The 24,921-nt window shown below is 26.8% G+C and overlaps 1 protein-coding gene across 2 annotated transcripts; it reads left to right on the forward strand.

Moving 5' to 3' along the window:
* The first annotated feature begins 5,652 nt into the window (after window positions 1-5,652).
* LOC113376114 (organic cation transporter protein-like) lies at window positions 5,653-23,301 on the forward strand. Of its 2 annotated transcripts, none has more exons than XM_026616043.1 (9): window positions 5,653-5,790; window positions 18,977-19,167; window positions 19,291-19,540; window positions 21,139-21,245; window positions 21,573-21,727; window positions 21,797-21,996; window positions 22,071-22,512; window positions 22,793-22,974; window positions 23,050-23,301. In XM_026616043.1, the coding sequence occupies exons 1-9, from the start codon at window positions 5,758-5,760 to the stop codon at window positions 23,203-23,205; spliced, it is 1,716 nt and encodes a 571-aa protein (XP_026471828.1). In that variant the 5' UTR covers window positions 5,653-5,757; the 3' UTR covers window positions 23,206-23,301. The 2 variants fall into 2 exon arrangements, with proteins under 2 accessions (XP_026471828.1, XP_026471833.1); XM_026616048.1 differs by lacking the exon at window positions 5,653-5,790 and adding an exon at window positions 14,455-14,655.
* The last annotated feature ends 1,620 nt before the right edge of the window (window positions 23,302-24,921 follow it).

Genomic DNA, 24,921 nt, shown 5'->3' on the forward strand with positions numbered 1-24,921 from the left:
AGTAAAGCATCTTGGTCCTTGGATCAAATTCATGACAGATTCATAACAAATTCAATTTCGACATTGGCTTTTAGACTTAGTCTTATAATTAGATTATCTTCAATATAACATTATCATATCAAATGTTTAACTAAGAAGATCTCATTAAAGTTCTTCTTAGAAATCGCTCTCAAATATTGTCAATTTATATAGCTTATAGGAATCCTTATGCATTTCTGATTGCTAAATAAAATAGAGTACAAAAAAAATCATAACAGAAGCATTTGAAAAAAACTTCCTAATGACCTATTTTGTGACTGATTGTAAGTAAAACTACATTTTTCTCTGCACTTCTTTTTTTGTAGTATTAGTTCTTAGATTTTTTATGAACAATCGATTTAGTGTCTTATATAGATGATCAAGAACATTTTAAACATCTTACTCAATATTTCTATTTACAGTAACTACATTTACAATTATGCGCTACAAGAAAGTTCTTACTGGTCAACTTAATTTTTGCCCAACATTTATTAAGTACAATTGTTTAAATTTTCAATTTTCAAATAAGTACAATAGTAAAAATTAAAGTATAGTTCATATAGTTATTCATATAAAGTATAGTTTTTAATTTTTTACTAATGTAAACAAGCTACTAATGTAATGTAAGTGTTTAAGACGTTAGTTTAGTTATATTGAGAAACCTGCAGAAATATCTAAAGCCATATATTTATAATTAACCTTTTACAATTGACAGCGTTAAAATTAGTTTTAATATTTTTGTAGGTATAACAATGAACTTCAACTTATCATAAATTTTAACCAAAATTTATTAACGTAAATAAAAGAGAGCATCCAAAACGAAATTTTAAAGTTAAGTTAATTTTATATATAAAGAAATTTGAAGAATTATCCTAAAAAAATTATTGCTAACCAAGAGAATATTTGCAGTAAATTTTAGTTCAGATTAATGTGAATAAAATAAAGTATCAAGAACAAATTTTTAAGTTTATGAAAAAAACTATATTATATATCATTTTTATTATCTAAATAAATTTTAAACCTGATATTGTTAATTGCATACATCTGGATTACAATTAATTTTATTTAAAATTTCAAGATCTATACAACATTTTGTATCGAATTAAATTTTTACCTGTATAACTTATCTCAATATAGTTCTCTGTATTAAAAAAAAACACTATAGTAAAATATAATATTAGTAATAGTACTAGTAATCATTGATAAACTATTAGCTTGTTTGTTTTATAAATTATAATGATAGTTAGAGTCAAAATATTACTTCTTGTTCACCTATTAAATAATATATCAATATGTGGGATTACGTAAATTGAAATTATCAAAGGGCATTGAGGTGGCTTAAAGAACTTGAAAGTGAATATTTGCTCAGAGATTCTTATAAATATTACCTATATACATAGGCGTTTTGAATAGAACATATGAATGTTCATATGTTCATTGTTTACTACAAAAAAACAGCTAAAAATGTCAGCCAAATTTATTCAAATTGCTGCAATTCCTACTATTTTTTTCTACAAATTTTTAACACTTAATATTATTTCATTTATCAAGAACATGATTAAGGGCTTCAAAAATATCAATGAATATAAGACAGTAAAATTCTGTAAATATATAATTTGTGCAATTTTATATAAAATTTGTATACAAAAGAATGAATTAAATAACTGGTTTGAAGCAGGGTTTAACAATGCACAATACTTATGCAAGAATAAACTATTCCTAATTGAAGATAATCCTTTATAAAATATTAAACTGATTCTCTATTTATTATTATGAGTTATTGTACTTATATAAATGAGATCGATTTATTAAGCAATAAATTAGCTAAAATTATGTTTACATTCTGATTGGATAATAGAAAATAGAAGAGAATGTTTGATTTACTACAAATAATCACTACAATAGAATTGGACTTTTATTGAACCGTTAATAAGACCATTCAATTTTCATAAATATAAGATTTAAATATAAATCATTTTATTTGATACCTGCAATAAATTCTTTTAATTAATTTTTCTATAATGTCAAAGGTATTTGGACAAAAACATGTTTTCTAATCCTGTAAGTATTGCTTCTGGGATAGGACATTACGTTATATCCTGCAATCGGGATTTATTACCAAACAAGATGAGAGAAAGTACACTGTTTTATAAACGTATAAATATCATAGTTTTAATGGTTTATTTGACAGATAATTTTCAAAAAATTAATACATTAGTTTTGCTATTTTTATCATTTTCTATTAATAACGGTTTATAAAAGCACAACTCAATGATATGAATATGAATTAGAATTCCCATAGAAAAAATTGCCATGACAAACTCTTAATTGTGATAAAAATATAGAATGGTGCGTAAACAAATGGTATTTTTTTATAAATTTCGAATATCTGCCATGTTCAGTGTTAGGTGTTACAATTTATACATTTGTGGATATGATGTAATTTAGATCTTTTGCCCTTTTAAAAAAAATAAATATAATTTTTCTTTTGAAAAGTATTAAAAAATTCAGAGCTTTTGTTATTAAATGTATAAAGAAATGAATTTTAAAGAATATATCAGTTTTTGCTTAAAAAGTATTATTATGATAGGTCACATATACATATTCAAAAATAGAGTATAATAAATACATTTTATATGATTAAAATTACTAAACCTGAATACAAATACATTTATAATTACATAATTTTACAATAATTTGTAGAAAAATATGAATTCAAAATATGAATGTGTAGAATAACAGAAGTAAAAAAACAATGATTATGATTGTTTTTTAATGATATAAATATTGTTATTATTATTTATAACGAATGTAAAATCAACTATTGGCTTGTTTTTCCAACATATCACTATAGTATACAATGACAATTGTAAATTCCACAAATTTACTAAATTTTCTCAACTGGAGGTTTGTAAATATAGAAGTGAATAAAAAAAAGATTGTTCTTCATCTACTATTTTATTTTCCAATTGTAAAAATCAAATCGTTATCTTATGTCATTTATAGTTTTGTATCGCCTTTATAATATGTACTTTAATAGTCAAATCAGCTTGCATTTGCCAATAACGATATCGATAAAACAATTCTTTGGCTCAGATTATTTCTGTGTCGTAAGGTTTAATTGAGATTTACACCTCATTTATATTGATTCTATGTACTGCATTGTTTGAATATGCATACATTTTGCACAAGAATCAAATTGAATGCACGTAACATTAATTCTAATGTTCTATTGTACTAGTCGGTTACATGTAAGATACTTGCATCAGAATAATGTGCAGAAATCGGTTTATTCACTCAGTTGTAATAGTAAAAAAATTATCCAAAATTATTGGAAATTCCTTAATATATATAATTATCGCAAAATTGTTTTTACCATCTACGAATTTCAAGAGATCCTGGAGAATTTTGAAATCTTTTAAGAACGTATTATGACCAGAATTATAAAAATGATTCAAAAGCGTTTTAATACGTATTTGATGAATAAACGATCTCATTTTTGAGTTAAATAGCAAAAAGTTCAAAAATGTATTTTTAGCAAAACTTTGCACTTAAGATTGCTCTTTACTCATACCATTTACAGATATTTCAATAATAGGCCAATATTAACTAATAATAAGAAAATATAAAAATTGTATAAACTATAAAAATCCAAAAAATATAAATAATTATTGATAACTGAATTTCTAAAATGTTCAATATATAATAATAAACCAAAATTTCAAAGTATTTTAAAAATAGTCTTACGACTTGGAAGTTCTAAGTGAAAGGTTTATTATTAATGTTTAACGATACCGTTGTTTATGCAAAGTATGCCCTTTACATATATTCTTTACTATACAAAAAATATGTATATAAATGCCCTTTACATATATTCCTTACTTTACAAAAATATGTATATAAATCAATGCTGGATTACTTATTAAAATAATACTTCATATTACACTTCATATTATACGATCATAATCGGTGAAATATGAAATTTTTGTTAGTAAAATTGTGTCTAAATGTCTGATATAACACTTTTTATTGCCCTATTGCTTATATTATTACCAATCTACGAAAAATATTGCAACTGTACATTTTTTCACTTTTTGTTTATTAATGTGGCGATTAATGTGGTGAATTTTCATGTAGAACAGTTGTGAAAATTATGTTAAAAAAGAAAAAGAAATATGTAAGCTTTTAAGAATACGATTTAATATCAATCAAGTGCCTAAAATAATTTTAAAATTGAATCCGATATTTTTTGCTTGCAACACAAATTATAAATTTTAAAAGTGAGCGTTTTCAAATCAAATGCAATAGACTCACTTATACTTTGTATTGGCACATATAAATTGTTAACTATGTTCAACATAAATTGACAGTATTATTTAAATTAAATCACTTAAAGAATATTTATGATAATAGTAAATTTTACTGATTTCTGCGCAAGATTTAGTAAAATAAAAGTAGTAATATGGAAGCCTTCGGGATATGCAAATCATTTCAGTTATATTGAACGATTGCATTTTACGTAAATTGAATGATAGGATTAATACTTTTTGATAAAATTTGATTATTAAAATCTGAAAGCATTTGCAAGGTGATTTTAGAAATTTCTTAATATATATATATATATATATATATATATATATATATATATATATATATATATATATATATATATATAAATATATAGATATATAAATATATATATATATATATATATATATATATATATATATATATATAGAATTATTCTGTAATGATGTATGCAAATATACTCCTCCGAAACGATTATTCGGATTTTGATAAATCTTTCTGAAGTTTTTTAAGGGATTTTTTAGGATGTTTGTGATTATAAAAATATAGTTTGTGATTATAGAAATAAATGGAGAAATTGCAAAAAACAACATGCCATTGTTTGACGTTGAAGACAAATAAAAACTGTCATCTGTCAAAAAATTAAATTTGCTTATGAGCCTAGACAATATTAGAATATGTATAATAGGTTTATGATTATGAATAAGAAAAATGAAATGTCTACATTATTATTGCCAAAAGCAGCTGTGATGTGCCAGAAATTAAAATAATATTAAAGAATAAAGAAACGATATATGCCTGGCAGATTGAATGATACACATATTCGACAAATTAATTCACTTAAAATATGAAATTAAGTAATAATTAGGATCGGTTCTAATTTGAATGCGATGCATGCGATGTTTCGACACTGTTGTGTGCATCATCATTCAGCAATGTTTTAATGTTTTACAGTATCTAAAAAAATTTTCACAAAGTTTAAAAGAAAGGTTAAAGTTAAAAATTTCTTTTATTTCGACAATTGGCTTAAAATCAACATTCAATATATATATATATATATATATATATATATATATATATATAATTTATTTACGTTGATTTATATTATTTATACTCAAATTCCTTATTGCACGAGTTTTATTTTTAACGGAATTTGCTCGGAGAACCTTGCAGATAAGTGCACCTTATCTCTATGACACCGTGCATCACAATCTAATTAAGCAGAGCAATAAAAACATTACTACATATAAAAATGTGTCAAAAGAATTGTTATCAATCTCTTATGTCAATAAATTCATTAAAAGATTCGTTTCCAATGTCAATGCCAGGTTAGTCTTTCGAGATACACTCCAACGTTATATTTTGGTAGAAGAGTTTGTGAAGACTTGTCTCCAATGAAGATGGGTTTAATAAATTTTCTGTTAATGAGTGATGGCGGAATTGACAGAAGTGAAAGTTCAAAAGGTAAGTAAATATTGTTTATAATTAGAACAAAATTAATTCAGAAAAGCGATACAAATAATTTAGACGCATTCTGAATTATTATTAAATTTTGTTACTTGTGAATGATTATATGTAATTAGAGAAATATGTCGCCAATAAATAATTTTTTATAATGTTTATAGAATGATTAATTAGATTTATGTACCTACTTATACAATATAGTTTTTTTTCATTATCCTTATTCATTCTTTATTTTACCCAAACAAGAACTTGTCCAAGGCGTTCACAATTATAAATGAAAGTAATGTATGTTTGCAGTAATTTAATTTATTAATAAGTCAGAGATATTCATTTTAATTTGTAATTTTTTTACGACATTTAGAACATCCCAATTATGGAAGTAGTTAAAATTTAGCCTAATATAATAAAATTAATGAGGTTTCCATATGTATGTGCACTGTTCTCGATCAAAATGTAGCTAGATAACTCGAAATTGATTGTTACTGGATAACTCGAAATTGAACTATATTAATGATTTTTTAAAGAAAAATTATTAATTTAATAAAAAAAAATCTCGATAATATTTTTTTTGATATAGCTTTTTGAAATTCTTATCGTTTTTTACTATTTTTTCTATTAATACTACAAATTTAACAATCAGATTAAAGATCATAATCAGTAAGTCGAAAGTAAGGATAAAGATTTTAAAAATCAAAACCATGAAAAATAGAGAGAAACAGAATCAAATAATTAACTAATAATAATATTATTTCAATACTAATAATTTTTCTGACTGCTATTTGTATTTGAAAATTCTTCACTTTACTTTACTAATCCAAATAAACTGAACAAAGCTGATAAGAAATTAATAATAAAATATCATGAAACATCTTTGATTACTATTTTTGTAGCAAATTATTACAACTTTTCACAAAACACAAAGTAGTTTTTCTTTAGGTGCTTATTAAATAAAAAAAATTACTTCGATTACTGAATGTAATTACATAGCAAATAAAACTATATATGCGAAGTTTTTTTTTACTTTAATAATTTATATTTTTGTATATTATTTCTGTTTTAATATGAAAACTTAAAAATGCCAATTGATATTTTTAGTACGTAATATTTATTTTTTTCCTAGAAATGAATACTTTTTTCAAATAGAGAATGCCAATTACACTTAGCAAATAAATCTATAGATGCAGAATTTTAGTTCATTCATTCTTAGTTGAGTTACTTATTATTTACTTAAAGTTCTTACTCATGAAAGAACTCTATTAACTAGTGGGATGCATGGCATCGTGCCTTAAGGCAAATTTCTGGAACTTCCCGTACCGTAATTAAAAATCTTAGTACGGAACCCAAAAAACATTACAAAAAATGTGTACAAATTATAAAAATCGCCATGAAATAACTGATAATTTGATGTGCATAAGTCCAATAAACATTTTTGACCGCCAAATGTTATTTTTTAAAATTATTTTTATTGATGGTTCATAACCGCTGGATCTGCCATCCTAAAATTTTAATCAGGTCTTCATCTTGTCAATACAAGTAAAATGTTTTTTGAATTATTAAAATCGGACGCCCCGTTTTCTTAAAAACTGAGTTACCGTTCCTTATCAATACGAATCGAATGTTTTTTGAATGATTCAAATCGGTTGATCCGTGTTACCGAAATCGTCGACAAAAATTTATATCCGCACACACACACACAGACACATACATCCATTTTTGCTAAGGCCTGCCAAAATGTTAAGAAACTTTTGAAACGTAAAGATATATAAAAATTTTCATTTTCGATTTTTTTTGCGATTACTATAACTTACCCTACGGGAAGTTAATAAACATAAAAATATTAACTTTTCGAGAACAAGTTCTAGTAAATTTAAAAATGTCAATGAAAATATTATATATATTTTTTATTATACGAGTATAATTATTTTTCTCTGAGCGTTCGACGCATTTCTGACAATTAGCGATATCAGCTGCTAATTTTATATAATTAGACCTCTTTCCGATTGAAATAAAGAATGAAGTAAAGTTAGTAGGCAGCATTAATTATGCAAATAAATCTCATTTTAATGTTTTTCTCTATCAATAATCTTTTATCAGTGATTGTTTCAAAACAAATAATGACTGTTTCTATTACGTATGTCGTCTCATCGGAATAATGAACTGTTATTTATACGAGGTCGCGCCTTTGCCCTATAATTGTTCTGAGATCTTTATTGCCGAAGCCATTGTGCTGATAATGTGGGAATATCCAGATAACTTTTTTCATTAACAGAAAATTTAGATAAGATTATTTTTACACTGCAGTTTTGCAATATATCAATTTTTTAGATTGGAGTCTAGATTGTATTAATTATAGTCTTGATATAATTACATATGATCACATTACAATATAAGAACTGCGAAGAAAATGTAGAGTTTTTAAAAGATCATTAGATAATAGATACGCTATTTTATATAATTATTAACTTCTCGTAGGGTAAGTTATTGTAATGGGCCGAAAATTGAAATTGAAAACTTTTACATTTCTCGACGTTTTGAAGGTTTCTGAACATTTTGGCATACCTCAGAAAAAATGGATGTGTGTGTGTGTATGTATGTTTGGATACAAATTTCCAGTCACGTTTCCGGGCGCACGGAACAACCGACTTGAATGGTTTAAAAAACATTAGATTCCTATTGATAGGGAGAAGAGCTGATTAGTTTTTGGCAAAGTCAGGTCAAGCCGATTCGGAGATACGGAGCACAGAAAATAGAAATCGAGTTTTTGAGAGAACGAAGTATCCGATTTGAATGATCTAAAAAACATTCAGTTAGGAATGATTGGGAGAAGTGTTTTTGGCAAAGGCAGGCCCAGCCATTTCGAAGATAGAGAGCTAAATATGTAAAACATGGCAGTTTTTGAGAGAACTAAGCGTCCGATTTAAATGATTCAAAGAACTTTCTGCTTGTCTTAACAAAATAATTGATCTTGGAAAAAAAATTTTTGTTTCAACTTTTTTTTTTCAAAAATTTTTTTTTTTGTATATTGAAAATAATTCACATTTTATTTTTAATTCTGACTATAGTTCTAATATACTTTAAATAATTTCAACTTTGCAATTCAGTTTATATATTTCTTATAAATATTAGACAATGTTACAATATTAATAATAATCTATTTGAAAACATTCAGTATTCCTCGAACATTTCGTTACGGTACGGGAAGTTCCAGTAATTACTATTAGTTATAGTATTAGTACTAGTTGATATTTAAATAAACACAAGATATGTTTAATTTTTTTCATTTATTTTCATATTGTTTATTACTCCTTTTGCCAGCAGACTTCAGAAAATTTAATTTAAATGATTATGATTAAATATAATGATATGATATGATATACTGCAATAATGTTATTTTTAACTTCCTTTTAATATTGGCATGTGAAATCATATTCATATTTTATTAACAGTAAAAATTTAGACATAACTCCTGGAACAATATTTAGCAAAGTCGGTAAACAACTGAAAATTAATTTCTTTTAAATATTTATAAAATAGTTATAGTAAGTAGATGCAAACTAACAATTAGTTAGAAAGTTTTTATCGGCTCCTCTAAAATTTATTCATCAAGTCCCTAATTAAACAAAAAATAATATCTTCAAATAGTGAATGTCAATTACAAAGCAAATAAATATATAAATACAAAGTTTTATTTGCGATAGAAAACTTTCACGATAATCACCTTTTACATGCAGTTTTTACTATTTGTATTACATTTTATTATTATACAATTTGAATACAATAATTTATTATGTTTATAAACTCAAGTAAATCTCGAATCATCTCACGTTCGACACTTTCACTGCTTTTATGAATTACAATTGCAAATATGTTGTATAAAATGTATCATTTTGTATTGCTATGTTAAATTAAACTGTAGAGTCTTGTAAGTAAATTTCTAATAAAATACTTCAGATTTCACTTATTGAATAATTGAGATAGAATAAAAAATATATGTAGAATTGTTACATATTAACCTATTTATATATATATTTCTATTTATATATTATATTAAATGCTCGTTAAATTGATGAACATTACGCCTGAGTATATAACTATTAGAATTGTTTTTTCTATTACTGATGGAAGCTACAATGTGTATCTAGGCGTCTTAATTGCATTCGCATTCTTTGGATTCAGTATTAAAAGAAGAAAATCAATACTTTTAATTTAATTGTACCACTTCTAAATATAGTAGGTTCTACTACATATCTCTTTTAACTACAAACTAGTAGTCTTTATCCTAAACTGTTTTCATGTTAGTAGTAGTTTCAACTTAGTAGTTTCTACTAAAATATACCTCAAACCAAAGCAAGATGTCTCATTGCATATATTCCAATATAGATTGCATTATTTATTGCATAATCATATCATAGAATTTGTAAAAAGTCTAAAAAAAATATTTAATTTTTCTCTGTTTCTCTACATTTTCACCAATTTTTGTTCAGAACGAAATTGAAATCTATATACAAACATGCACACATAACACACACACATATATATATTAGGGTGGTCCTTTATATGAAAATTTTCGAATTTTATTGTCAGGGGCTAAATGCTTCCAAATTCATTAAATCTATAAGTTATACCCAAAAACATTTTTAAATTTTTCGAAATTTTTTCCATGTTATTTCAATACAAAGCTCTTGGGAGCAAGGAAATTCGAAAATGTCCATGTTAAGGACCACCCTAATATATATATATATATATATATATATATATATATATATTTCCGAATATAAAATATTTTAAATAAACTGAGCGCTCAATGACTCCAACTATTCCGATGTACAATTGAAAATTAACATAAACAAAATGAAGCATTCAAATTCAAAGGTAAATATATCTAGAGAAGTCTGATGAATATAAAATATTTTTTGTTTTTCTAAAACATATTAGTCAGATAGGTAAATATTTATACGGTAGATATTTTCAGACATTGTTATTCTTTTATTGTTTTATGTAAAATTAGTAATTTATTATCAATTCATGCAGATTCATTGTACCAGTTTAAATAACTAATGGAAAGTATTTAACATTTTAAAAGGAAAATATGAATATGTTAATGAAAACATCATTTCTCCATTTATTGATAACAGCAAAAATATAAACTCATTAGTAAATTTGGAATTACAAATATGTTTCTATAAGAATCGAATTTAAAATATACGATACGATATTTTTAATACCATACTTTGTGTGTTTTACATTGCATATTGCTATACTGAAATTGTTATGATTGTTTTTCTAAATTATAACATTTATAATAAAATGTAAAATTATGGCAGATCATCAGTTAAGGAAACCAGATATTTAAGAACGTAGCTACAAAAAGTATACTTTCTTATAAATATTACCAACTGGGAACATTTCAGCTTTCATGATAAAATAACGCAAAAATTAATAAATTTTCTAAATAATTATTTATTGTTATTCAAAGATTAGTTAACATTGATTCGTTTTCATAAACCTTATAAAATTTCCATGGATTTCATGATGGTTTAACTGAAGACTATCGACGCATTAATTAAATTCCTCTCTGAAAGCTTTTTCCAGCACCATAATAAAAGTCAATTCCATACTACAATTATTTGTGCCGAGAACAATTAATTCCTTGATAGAAATTTTAATCAGTTTGGTTAGATGAGTTGTTATTGATTGATGAGTATCTAGTGCAGTTGAATCATTTCACATCGAACAGCGAAAACAACTTTTAGTTATAGTTGAAAATAGTGATATCATCATTGTTTTTCTCGAATACCTTAAATGATCAACAGGTACGTTTTTATACTGAATAATTTTAATAATTCACTTTTTTTCATATCCTTTTTTAACAATTAAATTCATCCACTTCTGCAACCACCAACGCCTATGTAAATATATTTTTCTAAAGCTCATATGTATTCAAAGCTTTTGTTATTCATTTCACTTTTGTTATTCATTATCCAAATATAAAAGACACAGCTTACACAAGAGAGAACTCATTAGGTATTTACTCAAATGTAAACTTAATTATCAATTTCATCAATATTATGAATGATCCTATAATCAGTCTCATACATTAATTATCATTTACGACCTCTATGCACTCATTTATTTACTTAAGAATTAGAACCCGTTATAATAGTAAATAGGTACTTAATAAATTATATTTTAAGACCATGTTTAATAATGCCATAAATGCATAATAATTAAATTGTGAAATACAAACAATCATACACACTTGAATAACAAAAGTTATAAAAACAGAGTATTATCTTTTTTCCTTTTGATAAAAAAGTTTATAATTTAAAATTTTATAATTCAAAATAAAGAAAATTGTATTTTTTCATTATAATTCGTAAGCTTTATTTTATAAAAATGCCAATATTGGCATGATGAGCTTTTATTTCCTGCTACGCGTAGACTCATATCGACTTTCCTGATAACGCCCCAGGATATTACAACAGTTTTATTATGTTTTTTTACTTTTTGTGTATTTAATTTTAGAATTGTGGAACTAAATACTTATTTATTACGGAATATTTTACAAATTAAATTAGTAAATATAAAATTAAATAATAATAAGCCAATAAATACTAATACCTAAATTAGATAAAGTTTTGTAATCTACAAACATCTTCAACAGTACCCCGGAAATGTCTAGTTATAATAAATATATTACATTACACATGTGCTTTGGAATATTTTTCAATCATTTCAAAGCTCAAAAGCTTTCACGTGTTCACGTTTAACGTAAACATCACGTAATCACGTCACGTTTACCATGTAACGTGTAATTAATGTAAGGAGACACTAAATTAACAATAGAGCGGGGCACAAAGGCCCAATTTAACTTTTAGTAATTATATTGAAAAAATCAAACCGATTTTATCACAACAAATGAAAAATATCAAACAAACAACTATCTGAATGTTCAGTAAAACTCCCTTCTAATTCATCACAGTAAAAATGTGTTTATTTAGATTTTTTTTAAAAATTGTCACCTGTTTATTTTACCTATAGGTAGTGTAAAATGAGACGGCTAGGTGGCAATAGGTCAAAGGTCTCATTTTTAATTTCAAAAGAGTCTTACGAGATAATAGCTAATCGGTTCATTTTTTACACAGATATTATTGTATATAACTTTGATCTGATATTTCTACAGAAATATTCATCAGCAGAATTTAATTGTTAATTTATTTCATCACTTGTAAAATTGCTTTTTTAACTTCCCGTAGGGTAGTAATGGACGAAAAATTGAAAATGAAAATTTTTGCATTTCTCCATGTTTTGAAGGTTTCTGAACATTTTGGCATACCTCAGAAAAAATGGATGTGCGTGTGTGTTTTGTATGTCCGTATTTTTTCGATCACGTTGTCGGGCGCACGGATCAACCGATTTGAATGATTCAAAAAACATTCAATTCCTATTGATAGGGAGATGTGCTGATTAGTTTTTGGCGAAGTCAGGTCCAGCCGTTACGGAGATAAAGAGCAAAGAGTGCAGAATAAAAATCGAATTTTTGAGAGAGACAAGAATTCAATTTGTAATGATTGGGAGAAGTGATTAGTTTTTCGCAAAGGCAGATTCAGCCATTTAGAAGATTCAGAGCTAAATGTACAAATATGGTAGTTTCATAGAGAAATAAGCATCCGATTTGAATGTTTCAAAAAACTAACCGCTTGTGTTGACAAAATAAATGTTTTTGTAAAAAAATGTTTCATTTCAACTTTTTTTTAACGAAAATAATTCAAAATTCAATTTTAATTCTGGTTAAAGTTCTAAAGCTCTCTTATATACTTTAAGTAAATAATTTTAACTTTGTAATTCAGTTTATATAATTATGAATATTAGACGATATTACAGAATTTATAATAATCTGTTTGAAAACATTTAATATTCCTCGAACATTTTTTTACGGTACGGCCAGTTACAGCTATTTGCTTTAAGGCACGATATCATACACCACTAGTTAAATTTAATTTACTTCTCTATTCACTACTTTTTATTGTTTACTTCATTGTCAAGGAAAAAAACAGTTGGTCCTTTTTACCCAACCCAGGTGCTTTTATAGAGGTTATATGAAAAAACTGTTGAATCTATCTTAAAAATGACAATACATCCTATAAGACAATTAAATAACGTATACATAAACAAAACAGCCTAACAACGAAAGAATACACTTTTGTTGTTGCTATTTATCTCCCTATAGCAACATCGTAAGAAACAAGGTAATGGCTGGTTGTGCATATTTTTCCCTCTACTTTCAAATATTGCAGTTAATTTTTTTTAAATATTTACCTGTTCTTGAGATAATATGGTGGTGGACCTTATTACCCGTGGATCTTTGAACCCCGCTCTACCCTACATATCTCAATACATTTTACGTCATTAGATTGCAATATGATTGCAATCATCCCTCCCTGTTCTAATCAAACAATGCAATGATATTAATAATTTTCAGCACTCCATAACAAATTGCAATTTCACGTCGGGCACATGCGCGCAAAGGCTATTTGTTCGCATCTCAGTAAATAAACGTCAAATCTTCAAGCGTAACGCAATTGTTCTAGGTTAGATTTAGTGTAGTTTGCTTCCGAAGCTACACGAGAAAACCACGCCGAATTATTTTTATCTTGAAATATTTCGGTTGATACAGTTCGCAGACAACGCAGAATTAATTATTATAAACAATTGGTTCAGGACTGTCTGTTATTAATTCTGTGACAGAAATGTGCGGCTTCAGTAGAATTTTTTCTGTTATGGGAAGCGTTATAACATAAAATAAAATTCAATTAATAAAATTATTATGGTGTTGTAAATTCGAATTTAGTTTTGTAGTACAGAGTAAGTATCATGCTATGATATTTAATTAAGTTGTTATTCGAATCATGCACATATGCTATATTGTGGTTTGGTGTATCAAGAAATACATAACATATTAATTTCAATTTTCTATATTTTGCTACAATATCACAATAATTATTTTACCTTTAATATATTTATTTAAAAATTTTAAGCCTTAAATTCAAATTCACATAAAATTTTATTGAAAAAACTATTATATTCATGAAATAAATTTGTCATCTAATAAAATTAATATAATGATTCCCAAGTTCATTTATTCATGGGTATTAGCGGATTTTGAGAATTTTAATGAAATTAATTTAAACCAAACACAATTTAAAAATGAATTTAGAATCTGTTATACTCATGAAATAAATTTGCCATTTAATGAAATTAATATATTGATTCCCAAGTTTATCGATTCCTATATATTAGTGAATTTTGAGAACATAAATACGATTAATAAAAACCAAACACAATTTAGAATGAAAATTGGTTTACATTTAACATTGTGTTAAAAACCTATATTCATACAATAAATTTGCCATTTAATAAAATTAATATAATGTTTCCCAAGTTCATCTATTCATATGTATTAGTAGATTTTGAGAATATAAATAAAATTAAGATAGACCAAACACAATTTAGAATGTAAATTGATTCCCATTTAAAATTGTGTTAAAAACCTATATTCATATAATAAATTCGCCATTTAATAAAATTAATATATTGATTCCCGAGTTCATCCAGTCATATGTATATGGAATTTTGAAAATATAAATAAAATTAATATAAACTAAACGCAATTTAGAATGTAAATTGATTTCCATTTAAAATTGTGTTAAAAACCTATATTCATACAATAAATTTGCCATTTGAAAAAATTAATATATTGATTCCCAAGTTCATCCATTCATATGTATATGCAGATTTTGAAAATATGAATAAAATTAATATAAACCAAACACAATTTAGAATGTAAATTGGTCCCATTTAAAATTGTGTTAATTCAAATTTAATCAGTATTCAAACCACGCATTTGATGAAATCCTAATTGCTTACTAAATTCATGTAACTTTTTTTTAATATAAAAGAAAATACCTATTAAAATTTAAGATGCTGCAATCAATTATGAAATATTTTTTTGGAGTTTATAAATTTATTTAGATAATTCAAAGCAACACTATTTTTACTAGAATAGTTATAGCAAAAAAAAGTTAGAAAATCAGCACTCTTTTTGCACTTATTTATTAAATAATTTTAATTTTACTTGTCGATACTAGGTTTGCCTCATCCTCAGTGCTATATATATATATATATATATAATGTAAATAATATATATATATATATATATATATATATATATATTATCTTCTTGCACACGTGTAAATTCATTTCCCCAATCAGATATTAATAGAAAGATCACATTATAGCAAAGTAAACATTTCAAATTTCATTTTTTGGCACATACTTAAATAAACATGTAAATTTACCATTATGACTACTTTCTCTACTCAAGCAAATATTTCTGTTATAATAATTTACTAAAAATAACATTTACACGCCACGATTCCAACAATAGGATATTAAGATTTATAAATTTGATATGATGAAAAATAGTATTTTTCACATAAAATTTTATTTTTATGTTCACTTTTTATATTGAATAGCCTACGTCATATTAATATTTGTGATAAAGATTGAATGACGGCTTATTTCTTTTATTTTCTCGTCTTATAAATATTTGCATGCTATATTCATAAATACCGGTTTTGAATTACCAATGTCATGTGGTATTGTTCGTTTATTATACTTTAATGATATAATACTTCTTTATATAATATTCCTTTATAAAGCTAAAGTTTTTTTTAATTACTATTTATATTATTAAAGATTTTTTTCTTAGATGGCTAAAATGATGGTAATTAAATTGTAATTACGAATGTAGTCATATAATTATTACTTCAAATATACCTATTGTCAATCTTTTGATTTCCTGATATATATATATATATATATATATATATATATATATATATATATATATTCATTGAAAAATCTCTTTTCGATTATTTCTAAAGTTATTACTACTGCTCCGAACATATTCACTATCTATTCTTAAACGCGGAAGCATATATTCTATGATTAAAAATAGGAAGTTCGCTACATAATAAGAAAAAAAGCAAAAACCGAACAAAGATCGTAACATGAGTAATTTATAATATTTTTAATAGATATCTTTTATTAAATAATAATAATCCAAAAATGAAATATTAAAATAACTAACTAGTAACTTTTAACAGAAAGTTTTTCTAACGATTTACAGCAAAAAAGTTCCTATTTTATTATAATTGTATAATCGTAATATATAAGTATATACTTTTATAACATTTTATATATAATATTTTACCGGAACACTTATAAAACGGTAATCAAACCTTGATTGATAGAAAATCGGTTTCCTTAAAAAAATTAATAAGATATAATGTAAGTTTATGAGCAAAATTTGTCGCAAGCAAATAAAAATGAAAACAAAGAAATTTTGTTTTAGTAAAGCATTTACTGAAAGCTTTCTAAATTGAGAATGTCTCTATGATTAAGTGTTAAATAAATATATTTAAATAAAATTTGATTGGTTGGTTTTCCCATTGAGTTTCATCATCATTATCCTACAAGACCATTTTGACCAGACAAAATAATATTATTAACTTCCCGTAGGGCAAGTTATAGTAATCGCAAAAAAATCGAAAATGAAAATTTTTGCTTTTCTCGACGTTTCAAAGGTTTCTGAATATTGTGGCATACCTTAGAAAAAATGGATGTATGTGTGTGTGTGTGTGTGTGTGTGTGTGTGTGTGTGCGTGTGTGTATGTATGTGCGGATACAAATTTTCGTCGACGATTTTGGGAACACCGATCAACCGATTTGAATAATTCAAAAAACATTCGATTCGTATTGATAAGGAGACGTGCTGATTAGTTTTTGGCGAAGTCAGGTCTAGCCGTTCCGAAGATACGGGGCAAAAAGTGCCGAAAACGGTAACTCAGTTTTTAAGAGAACGGAGCGTCCGATTTTAATAATTCAAAAAACATTTTACTTGTATTGACAAGGTGAAGAACCGATCAAATTTTCATAAAGGCAGGTCTAGCGGTTTCGGAGATCTAATGAAAAAAGTAAAAAAAAAATGCCATTTGGCGGTCAAAAATGATCATTAGACATATGCACATCAAATTATCAGATATTTTATAGAGATTTTAACAATAAGTATAATTTTGGTTTACATTTCTATGGGTTCCGTACCAATGTTTACGCGTTAGACGTCGACGCGGCGCTTGCGCGGTTTGATATTTCGTCTTTATGCAGTTAAAGCAGTACGATTGCTTTGAAAAAAAGTTTAGATCTTTCAAAATATGTCAAAATAAAGAAAACATTTTTTTTTTCAAAAAAAAAAAATTAAATTTTATTTTTTCAAAAAAAAGTAATTTTTTGTCTAATTGTTTGTCAAAAATCTTATTTTTCCGAAGTAAATTTTTTTCAAAAATGTTAATCGTTTTTAAAAAAGTAATAATTTTTGGTACGGGAAGTTCCAGCAATTTGCCTCAAGGCACGATGCCCTAATTGCCTTAAGACAGAATTCCACTTACAGCTAGTTTGAGAAACTATAATCAAAATACAATGTTGAAACTCTTATTACATAAAATCATTTTCAGTATTGTATATTTTCTCTGTATTTTTAAATTATGAGGTAAAATCTGGCTAAAAAATAAAAGCTAATGAGTTGTAATCTATCAGCTCAATAGGTACTTTACCAAAATAAAATCTAGAAAAAATTAGAATAATATGTGTGCATCTTTCATCGTGCTTTACGTTTATATAAAGTGAGCAAATTAGAAAAAATGCTTGTTTCTACAGTTGCAATTCGTCATAGTAATGACTTAGTAAATATATTATAATTGCACCGATTAAACATGAAACATATAAAAAAGATTCTGATTTGTATGTTAGTTGGTAAGGATTTATATCCACATAGTTGATATACTATTGCGAGTTTTATACATAATTGTAAATATTTTTTCGTACTAAATAGTTATCTTAAAATTTTAAAATAAATATTTTTAGTGATTATTCACTGTGATCATATACTTTTATATTTCTTAAGTTTGAATGCAGCCTATAAAATTCTTGTAAATATGTTTTAAAATTTGCACAATAACGTTTACTAGGTGTCATTTTAATTATGTGTAGAATCATGTGACATTTGAATTAAATTTTTTTTAAAATGTATTTTTTTATAATGGAATTTTATGTATCTCTTTAATAGGAACATCCGGAAGTGAAGATGCCTGTGAACAAGCATGATGGATACCAAATGGACTTGGACAGTATTTTGAAAGAGTTGGGACATTTTGGAAAATTTCAACTTCTGAATTGCCTGTTTATTTGCATTACAATATTGCTTTTTGCTATGTATGCGATGAGCTATGTGTTCACGGCGGGCGTAGTAAATCATAGGTAAGAATATTAAAGAGAATAAGTTGTAAAATCTTTTTTTCGGTATACATTAACCGACGTATATAATCAAGTTTATCAATTGAATAATTTTTTGTTAACTCCATTAATATTTTCTAAATTAAGATGTTTAGTACCTGACTGCGATGATCCATCGAATCCTGAATTCAAGCCCAGTTGGTTGGGAAATGCGGTGCCTTACGATTGGCGAAACTCGGACTCATCGGCCACCAAATCCTTTGAGAAATGCGAGAGGTTTGCGCGGAACCTTACGGTGCCTCGAGAACCCGAATGCCCAAAAACCATGTTCAGTAGCACATTTGAAACTTGCGACCAATGGGTTTTTGAAGATGATACATCTACGATACAAACAGAAGTAAATTTTATTAATTAATATAGAAACTAAAAATAAAACATATCATGGAAAAATTGAAGCGCATACTGAAAAATATTTGGATTCAAATTGATCATTGAATAGCGACCTAAAACATGCATATTGTATTGACTAGTAATATTACAGAATTAATTTTCATACGTCTCATTAAAATAATATATACTTTTATAGAAAATTGTGTATTAAATATAATTTTTGTGATCAATTTCCATTGAGGTCAAATTTTAGTATCACTTAAACTCCTAAAAATAAATAACTTTGAATTTTATTTTTGAATTTGACTGGGGGCCGTCAATTAATGAGGCTTAATAGAAGGGAAGAGTTTAACAAAAAATCACGAAATATCACGCGAAGAGGTCTAGTAAGATGTCTCGTGTATTTATTTTTGACCTGAATTTAAAAATAATATACAAATCAAAAAGATCCAAAAATTTTAGGGGAAAGTCCCAGAGTGCCGGACACCTAAGGTTATTTATAAATAAATCAAAAAATATTTCACGAAATGTTTATTAAATTATGACTTATGTTAGATAACAAAGTTTGAAATGCTAAACCATAATTAATACTATCAATCAAATTTTGCTAACAAAAAATGTGATTTTACGAAGTGGCACCTAGTACCGGACATTTCAAAATAACCAGCATTGAATACATATGTAGCCATCTCCACACTCTGGAATATCTGCACATTTGTGTTTGACGAAAATTCTTAGATATTGCAAAAAAATCACTAATTATCCACCCTTTTGGCTGGCCATACCGATGCTCTCAGCTGGAGCATTCATCATAAGGTTTTCATTCTTTGATTAGAAAATACGAAAAATGGGGGTATGTAGTGACCGTTAGCATTCATACAGAACAAAATTAAATAATTCGAATAAATTACGTCTATTCTCACAAGAAATATCAATATGTTTACTTCCGGCGCTAAGGGACGACTTAGTGTCCGGTACTAACGGATGGACAATTTCGTTCATATGATGGTACCTACTAAAATTGTTTAAAATATCTAATAATATTCTACCATTTTATAGATAACAATCAAATACTACTTTTATTTTTGAATGCCACTAAAAGATAAATGCATAAATACACTAGAATTACTTCCATTGATATTTAGGTGACGCCGTGTTTTTGCGCCTAAAACAACAAAGGGTTGCTCCCGCCGTGGCCGTGTGCGTCACATGTGAGTCTTGGTGCATGATCCTGCACCTGTGTGCTCCCCGCGCCCCTTTCACTTGTATTTTGAAATAAAAAGATTTATACTCGCTTTAATAATACGAGTTAAATAGAGTGTCCGGCTTCAAGTGCAGTCCGGCGTTACAGAACTTCCCCCTAAGATTTTTTTATGTATTAAAAATACGCGTTATGTTAATTTTAAATATCATCAAGGAGTGAGAAATCCAAAAATCCTTAAAAATCGATCAAGTTATCAATGTACAGCCGATACATATTTATAGCTATCGCAATTGGAACCAGAATTTTTCAGTACTACTTTTAAAATATAATATATAATATTATCAATTAATTAATTATTTACATCTTAGCCTATTTTCTAATTTTAACTTAATGATTTTCAGTGGAATTTGACATGCGAAGATAATGAATGGAAACTTGCTCTTATCGGGACCATAAATAATGTAGGACAATTTGTCTGCTTAACAATGGCTGGAATCGTCTCTGACAAGTAACAGTTTTGTTTAATATTTGCCATATTTGGCTACTCTATTTATAATATGTAAATTTAAAATGGAACGTGTATCTTCCTCAAATAATTTTATGTCCATGTATATATTAATATACACATATAAATTCTTTAACTAATTATAATAAAAGAAAAATGGAAAAAAATGGCATTAGTTCGAATAAATGAAATGAAACTAATATATACACTTATATCAAAGAAGAATCTCTTATTTTTGTAGTTTTTTCTGAAATTTGAATTTCTGAAATGATTCTATTCGTAACTCACTTTTGATATAACTCATGAATAGTATGACTATTTCTATTTTAGATTTGGACGACGTACTGTTCTAGTATTTGGAATAGTTACTTTAGGAATGATAGGTATCGTAAAATCTTTCTCAGTCAATTACTTGATGTTCGTATTTCTTGAATTTTTCGGAACTGTCCTGGGAACGGGATGTTACACTGCTGGATATATTCTGGGTAAAATAGATATAAATGGAATTTTTGTTTAATTCAATCTTGCTAATATTAATATCTTTATTCTTGTAGGAATGGAGTTAGTACAACCTCGCAAGCGTGTTTTAGGCGGTGCAGTCATAACCTGCTTCTTTGCCTTTGGTGAAGCTTTAGTAGGAGCTATTTCATGGAAAACACGCTCATGGCGGCTTCTGCTTCGAATCATACATCCACCAGCTCTGCTGCTCCTTTCATACTTCTGGTTGATACCAGAGAGCATACGTTGGCTAATGGTGAGATATGGATAGAAAAAATCCATCTGCTAAATCAGAGACTATGGTCACAGTTTGATTTTTTTATTCTCCAGGTACAAGGCAGAAGAAAAGAGGTTGCCAAAGTTATAAAAAATGCGGCTCGTACGAACAATGTTGTCTTGTCCGACATGGCTATGCAAAAACTAACACCTGGTTCAAACTCAGATTCCGATGAAACAGAAGACGATGAAAGGATACGAATTCAAACCACCCAATCTTGGAAATCTTTCCTTAAATCAACCCCAATGATACTAAGAGTATTGAACTGTTCTTTTTGCTGGTTTACAAATGCATTTGTTTTCTACGGATTATCTCTTAATTCAGTAGCTATAGCTGGAAACAAATATCTAAATTTTATTCTAGTTTCTCTAATAGAAGTTCCGGCCCATGTTGTAACATATATTTTATCAGATCGATTGGGAAGAAGAACGTTACTTTGCGGAGCATTAATATCGAGTGGAGTTGCATGTTTTGCGTCCAAATTTGTTGCTACAGGTAAGAAATATTATGGGACGATAGGAGAAAATATGAAAAAAATATATTCACTAAACTTTGAATTTTAAATCACTCTCACTGTGATGAAAAGAACTGAAATAACTCTAAAAATGTGTATTAAAAATAATATTTTTTTATGCATTGTTAATTCAGAAATATCAAAAAAAATTGAGTTCTTAAGAAATATTTGAAACAAAAAACTTGTTCGTACTACGTGTTTCAAATTAATTTTACATACAAATAAGGAATTTATTTTACCCCATTATTTTATTATTGCAAGATCTGACTTGGCTGCGCCTGGTGATGTTCCTGTACGGAAAGTTTTCGATAACGATATCATTTGCTATACTTTATGTATATACAACTGAACTATTTCCTACTTCCATGAGGCATTCCATACTAGCGTCGTGTTCTATGTTGGGCAGAGTGGGCTCCATGATTGCCCCCCAAACGCCGCTCTTGGTAAATATTATTATACCAAAACCTTAATTTGTTACTTGTATTTTTTTTCGCTAAATATGTTGTTTAACATTAAAGGCCAGATATATGGATTCCTTGCCCTTGATACTCTTCGGAGGAACTGCCCTTACTTCAGGATCTCTGATATTATTTTTCCCAGAAACTCTTAATATTCGGTTACCAGATACTATAGAGGAAGCAGAAAATATTGGTAAACCCGAAATAAAAACATAGACACCGTTTCAGGTGTGACATGTTGAATTTTAAATTAATTTTATAAATTTATATTTATATTTTTGTAAGTTTTAATAAATTATAAAATTAATATGAGAAACAAGATTATTATAAATAATAAAACAAATTATAGTACCTATAGATATTTCTGTATGTTAAGTATTTAATAAAATATGTTGCATTTATATAAATATATTTTGCTATTATCAAGTATTTATCTTCTGTAATGACATTTATTGACAAAATTCAAATATAAAATTTAATATCAAATATTTAAGGTTCAATATTAGAGACTTTATACATATAATAATTTATTAACTAGCGCGGATTGCAGATATAATTGCATTTAAATATCAGGATACTATGGTTTCTAAAACTCTATACTTCGAGTCATTTGTTCCAAATCCGGTAACATATATTTGAAAACTATAAAACGGCAGACATGTGAGTATTTGTACAACATTTGAGAATTTTTTGCACGACTTTGGACAAAATTGGATATGAACCATTGTTGAATATACACTTTTTCCAATAATTGGATTCACTGTTCCCGATTTTGTAATAACAGTAAATTCATCCTCATCATACTTCATCTGGACTTTAAAATCAATTTTACAGCTTGAATTATTTCGCAAAATTATCGATTTACTCGTAGTATCCCCAATAAATACTGGCCCAAAATATATGTAATCATCAGTACATAAATGCAAATCCGGAAAGTAAATTTCGATATCAAAATTTAAAGTCTGTTTCAAAGATGTTCCTGCTGTTACTGTTATAATTTTATTTAATATTGATGAATTTTTGTTATTCCAATCTGGCCATTTATATATAAAGGTATTGTATAGTTCATGCATGCTTCGCCATGCTATCCACAAATGACGTAGCTCAATTATAGCTTCAAATTCTACTTCAAGTAATTCTGAATTGTGAATAAATGCATCAATATTGTCAGCTTTCACTCTCATAAATAAATCTTGAGATTTGAGTAAAATTATTTTATAAGGATCTTCAGTGATTATATTGATATTGACATCATCTCCTGTATTTTTTATTGTAATTCTTTGACAAATTTTCAAGCTCCTTGAATCAGAACACATTACATCTGTTGCTGAGATTTTAACAGTTGAGTCACAACTAATTATTTCTACTGATACGCTTTTTATTTCAGACTGTGCACGACCAAATAATAAAACAGGTTTAAAAATGCTACCATCGGTTCTCAGCATTCGTGGTTCGACAAATTTATCTTTATCACGAATTCTGATAAAAGCGACTAGACAACATTCCAGGTCCTTACTTTCTGTAAAATCATCCACATCGAGATATCTGGGATTAAAAACAGCAGAAAACCAATTTGTCTTCCCTGGCATTATTTCAGATATTGTTGGAACAATTTGAAATTGATTGAAAACTTCCGTACCGTAATAATCAGTAAGAAGTACGTCAATGTTATTTCCAAATATTCTTCCTTTTCGTTTTTTCTTTTTCTTGATTTCTTCTTTCGAATCCTCATTATACATGTCGACAACTATATTAAAAGGAAATGGTTCTTTCTCTAACAAAAAGTCTTCAGGATCATTCTTATCCATAAACACGTGCCACGATAATTTGACTGGTATATCACAAATATTCTTTACCATAAATCTTTTAACTATTTGTTTATTGCTTTTATTGGAGAACGTTCCAAAATCTATGGTTGGAATTTTCTTATTT

The sequence above is a fragment of the Ctenocephalides felis genome, unplaced genomic scaffold (genome assembly GCF_003426905.1).
Source record: "Ctenocephalides felis isolate EL2017-DRISC unplaced genomic scaffold, ASM342690v1 CF-g0.4_SCAFFOLD_00845, whole genome shotgun sequence".
Taxonomy (NCBI): Eukaryota; Metazoa; Arthropoda; class Insecta; order Siphonaptera; family Pulicidae; genus Ctenocephalides; species Ctenocephalides felis.